Raw genomic sequence first — 5,740 nt, 5'->3', positions numbered from 1 at the left:
AGTTGACCTTGTGAAATCTATGGTCCAGACATGTTGTGCACTTCATAACCTTTGTGAGAGTCATGGAGAAGCCTGTACATGGAATTCACCTTCAGCAGCAGAGCATGTGATGGCGCTGACACAGGCTGTAGAGGAGGAGGGCAGGGATGTACTTGAGGCCTTACTTGAATAGTTTACTCCTGTCAAGTGTATTAGCAATAGACAAAATATTTCAAAGTTTAAAGCGGAGTTCCGGGCACAGATGTCATTTTTTAATGAACATACCCCCGGGACAGTCATGGCTAGCACATTCCACAATGGCTAGCCTCTGATCTGTCCCGGTTCGCACTTACCTTTTAGAAGAAATACTTACTTATAAAATTTCTTTCACAGCGTTTCCATCTCTCTTGTGGGCAGCTGAAGCCGACGCGGTCCTCTTCTGCGTCTTCTTCTCCCAGAATGCGCCGCACCGGCCCCTCTCGTCACTTCCGGCGCGGCGCCGCATTCCTAAACAGCTTCTGGGCATGCCCAGAAGCTGTTTAGCAGGGGAATGCGGCGTCGCCCGGAAGTGACGAGCGGGGCCGGTGCCGGCGCATTGATTCCTGGGAGCGATGACGTTTAGCTCCCAGGAATCATTGCAGCGCAGGAAGTGACGAGGTGAGCCGCGGCTCCGAGGGAGGAAGTACCCTGAGGTGAGTATTTACGATCGTCAATTACAAGGTGAGTTTTGAAAAAAAAAAAATCTAACTATCCAATTCCTTTTCAGGTTAGGCTGAACTAGCGGACGGGCACAAAAAAAAAATATTGTTTTTGTGCCCGGAACTCCGCTTTAATGCTTCGCTTCCCTTTTTTATTAAACAGGCTTTAGTGGTATGTGGAGATCATCAGCACGGGAGGTGAAAAGGCTATCATCACCACCTAGCATCGCTGCTGACCACAGCACCTGCAACTGTATACCTGCTACGTCAAGTGGGTAAGCTGAAGGAATGTATACAGTAGCAGGTACTGTGGCCAGCAGCGATGCTAGGGGGCTGCTGATGATGATAGCTTTCTCACCTCCCATGCTGATGATCTGTCAAATGTCCAAAATCCTGAGAAGTGTATTATCAATAAAGGAAATATTTTCAAAGTTTGCTGCTTCGCTTCCCTTTTTTTATTAAAAGGGCTTTGATTATTGTGGTATGGTGATTTGACAGATCAGGAGCACAGGTGGTGAGAAGGCTATCATCACCACCTAACATCGCTGCTGGCCACAGTACCTACTACTGTATACATTCCTTAAGCTTACCCACTTCCTTTGGAGAAGATGAAGGAATGTATACAGTAGCAGGTACTATGGACAGCAGCGTGCTGGTAATGATGATAGCCTTCTCACCTCCCGTGCTGATGATCTGTCAAATCACCATACCACAATAATTAAAGCCTGTTTAATATTAAAAAAGAAAAGTGAGACATCATACTTTGAAATACAGTGGGCACAAATGAAGTACTAGACTGTTGAATTTACATCCAAGTATGTATACATCTATTTTTTTTATTTTTGGCACCTCCTGTCAAGTGTATTATCAATAAATGAAATATTTCCAAGTATAATGTCTCGCTTTCCTTTTTTTTTTGGAATAAATATGCTTTAATTAACTAATTATCAATTGTTACAGTACATTCAAATGATATATTAAATGATTCTGAAAGGAATGAAGTACACATGTTTGTACATTTTTTTTATGTTTATTGTACCAAAACAAGTACAAGTTTGCAAAGGTTAAAATGTAAATATATAAAATTTTAAAACAAGAAAAAGTGCAGAAAACACCTTTTTTTTTGCATTTTTTTTGGAATATATTATGTACTGCATTATGTACTGTTTCTAGTCTGGCAGAGTGTTCTGTTCTTGCCGGCCACTCAGCGCCTGTGCAAGCATACCCAAGACGTTGAGGAAGGCTTGGTTGAATGCAGCCGTTTGGGAATTTTCTTGCATCCTTAAGGCCGCTTCCTGTTCCCTCGCTAGCCGGGCCTCATCGATTGCCATCTGAACATGGCGCTCCCTCTGTGCCCGGTTCAGCTCCTGCTGCTGAATATCAGCCATCTGCATTTCTCTTAAAATAGCAATATGCTCCTGATGTTGCTGGCTCCGTTTCTTCTTGCCTGGACAAAAACAAAGAAAAATAAAAGTGTGGTTTTCCCAAAAAAATGTTTTTACTGTGATTGATGGATGAATATATATATATATATGCACACATATATATATATATGTATATATATATATGTGTGTGTGTGTATATATATATATATATATATGTGTGTGTGTGTATATATATATATATATATATATATATATATATATATATATATATATATATATACATATATATGTGTGTGTGTGTATATGTATATACATATATATATGTGTGTGTGTGTGTGTGTGTGTGTGTGTGTATATATATATATATGTATGTACAGTGCCTTGCGAAAGTATTCGGCCCCCTTGAACTTTGCGACCTTTTGCCACATTTCAGGCTTCAAACATAAAGATATAAAACTGTAAGTTTTTTGAGAAGAATCAACAACAAGTGGGACACAATCATGAAGTGGAACAAAATTTATTGGATATTTCAAACTTTTTTAACAAATAAAACACTGAAAAATTGGGCGTGCAAAATTATTCAGCCCCCTTAAGTTAATACTTTGTAGCGCCACCTTTTGCTGCGATTACAGCTGTAAGTCGCTTGGGGTATGTCTCTATCAGTTTTGCACATTGGGATACTGAAATTTTTGCCCATTCCTCCTTGCAAAACAGCTCGAGCTCAGTGAGGTTGGATGGAGAGCGTTTGTGAACAGCAGTTTTCAGTTCTTTCCACAGATTCTCGATTGAATTCAGGTCTGGACTTTGACTATGCCATTCTAACACCTGGATATGTTTATTTGTGAACCATTCCATTGTAGATTTTGCTTTATGTTTTGGATCATTGTCTTGTTGGAAGACAAATCTCCGTCCCAGTCTCAGGTCTTTTGCAGACTCCATCAGGTTTTCTTCCAGAATGGTCCTGTATTTGGCTCCATCCATCTTCCCATCAATTTTAACCATCTTCCCTGTCCCTGCTGAAGAAAAGCAGGCCCAAACCATGATGCTGCCACTACCATGTTTGACAGTGGGGATGGTGTGTTCAGGGTGATGAGCTGTGTTGCTTTTACACCAAACATAACATTTTGCATTGTTGCCAAAAAATTCGATTTTGGTTTCATCTGACTAGAGCACCTTCTTCCACATGTTTGGTGTGTCTCCCAGGTGGCTTGTGGCAAACTTTAAACAACACTTTTTATGGATATCTTTAAGAAATGGCTTTCTTCTTGCCACTCTTCCATAAAGGCCAGATTTGTGCAGTACTGTATATCCCTGATTGTTGTCCTATGGACAGAGTCTCCCACCTCAGCTGTAGATCTCTGCAGTTCATCTAGAGTGATCATGGGCCTCTTGGCTGCATCTCTGTTCAGTCTTCTCCTTGTATGAGCTGAAAGTTTAGAGGGACGGCCAGGTCTTCGTAGATTTGCAGTGGTCTGATACTCCTTCCATTTCAATATTATCACTTGCACAGTGCTCCTTGGGATGTTTAAAGCTTGGGAAATCTTTTTGTATCCAAATCCAGCTTTAATCTTCTCCACAACAGTATCTCAGACCTGCCTGGTGTGTTCCTTGTTCTTCATGATGCTCTCTGCACTTTAAACGGACCGCTGAGACTATCACAGTGCAGGTGCATTTATACGGAGACTTGATTACACACAGGTGGATTCTATTTATCATCATTAGTCATTTAGGTCAACATTGGATCATTCAGAGATCCTCACTGAACTTCTGGAGAGAGTTTGCTGCACTGAAAGAGGCTGAATAATTTTGCACGCCCAATTTTTCAGTTTTTTATTTGTTAACAAAGTTTGAAATATCCAATAAATTTCGTTCCACTTTATGATTGTGTCCCACTTGTTGTTGATTCTTCACAAAAAATTACAGTTTTATATCCTCTTGTTTGAAGCCTGAAATGTGGCAAAAGGTTGCAAAGTTCAAGGGGGCCGAATACTTTCGCAAGGCACTGTATATATATATATATATATATGTGTGTGTATATATATATATATATATATGTGTGTGTGTATGTATATATGCGTATATATGTGTGTGTGTACATATGTCATGTCATATTTTATACCTGAGACTACACGCTCTGATGTCGCGCTGTTGCTGGAGGTTGATGGTGTTGGTGGTCGTGCTGGTGTTGGTGGTCGTACTGGTGGTGACACTGCTGCACCCAGTTGTGAAGATGAGGTGTCATCATTCCATTGAGAAAGTGCTGAAGAATCAATTGTAGACAAAGAATCTGAAAGAAAAAAAGAATTGCTACTGAAAAATGTGTATGTATTTTTTATATATATATATATATATATATATATATATACAGTATATATATATATATACAGTATATATATATGTGTGTGTGTGTATATATCTATCAATATATATATATATATATATATATAGATATAAATATAGATTGATAGCTATATGCATACATACACACACACACACACATATATATATATATATATATATAAAAAGATTTTTCAGCAAAAGCAAGCTTTTCAGCAGACGGGCAATTGTCATCACTTACCATCCTCCATGTTCTCTAACAACACCGTGGCCGTAGATAGCATCCTTTTGGTCGAACCACCTCCATGTTCTTCTGTTTAAACCACTCCGGCTGTTGTGGTCCTTTATGGTTCTGTAGTCGCTTTTTAGTTTTTTTTAATTTGTCCCTGCACTGCTTTGAGGTGTGGCGGTAGCCGTGTGTGGCCAACAGCTGAGCGAGTTCCTGAAAAACCTTGTCATTCCTGGTCGCCCCATCCAGCTCTCGCTGTATCCGCTCCTCGGCTACCAATGAGAGGAACGTCTGCACCTCATCTACTGACTAAGATTCAGACATATTATGCAGCAATTAAAAGTCTCAGTAATGTCCCAAAAGCAGTCTGTAATGTCCCACAATTCTGTCTCTTCACTGCAGCCTTGCTCCCCCCCTGGGTTCACTTCTGGTCCGGCAGCGAATCTGTTGGCAAACTGGGGGTTCGACACAAGCCATGGCAGCAGTGAACATTTTTTAAAATGCAAATAGCACAATCCTGCTCTCTGGGCTCTCTCACTACTCACAGGACAGGAGAGGTCGTGATGGCGGGGTTTGAGGAGGAACCACTGCTATAGGTATGAGGAATGTGGCACCCTGAGAAATGTTTTCAGAAGCCTCCAGTTGCTGGCGCTTTCTCACTGCAAGGCTCAGTGGTGTCGCATACAATGACAGTGATGATTCTCTGACCAATCACTGCCTTGTAGTGAGGACCAATCAGGCTGCATGGGAGGGGTTGTGGGATTTGGTATAGGTACGGAACACTTGGAACCACAACCGAGGTGGTACTGTTTAAGCGAGCCGTACCGAGCCGTACCATGTAGTGGAAAAGCACCGCCGTACCAAACCGTACCGAACCATTCTAACACGTACCATGCGGTACCATGCAGTGGAAAAGCGCGAAAGTGAGCCAAACTGATTGGTTCTATGCAGTAGAAAAGTGCCATTACTGTAATACCTGACAGTGTAATTCGGTGCATTAGCACAGTTCTGCTTGTGAAGATGCCTTTTGAGTATCAATAAATTTGAAAGAACAGATTTTGTCCTCTAGAGGAATATAAACAATGGCAACTCAAGGGTCTATCTGTTGCCTA

The 5,740-nt window shown here is 41.0% G+C and overlaps 1 protein-coding gene across 1 annotated transcript in view; it reads left to right on the top strand.

Annotated features, from left to right (window-relative positions):
* Nucleotides 1-172, top strand: part of LOC309569205 (uncharacterized protein) — a gene marked incomplete at both ends in the record, with an annotated part of 2,943 nt that extends 2,771 nt beyond the window's left edge. Inside the window, one exon of the mRNA XM_082274961.1 lies at nucleotides 1-172. This exon is cut by the window's left edge and continues 887 nt beyond it. Coding sequence (XP_082131087.1) covers nucleotides 1-172 — 172 coding nt within the window.
* Nucleotides 173-5,740: the final 5,568 nt, after the last annotated feature.

Source organism: Pelophylax lessonae (genome assembly GCF_965119305.1).
Source record: "Pelophylax lessonae genome assembly, chromosome: 13".
Taxonomy (NCBI): Eukaryota; Metazoa; Chordata; class Amphibia; order Anura; family Ranidae; genus Pelophylax; species Pelophylax lessonae.
Note: the sequence above shows the minus strand (reverse complement) of the source record. Positions and strands in the feature narration are given on the sequence as shown.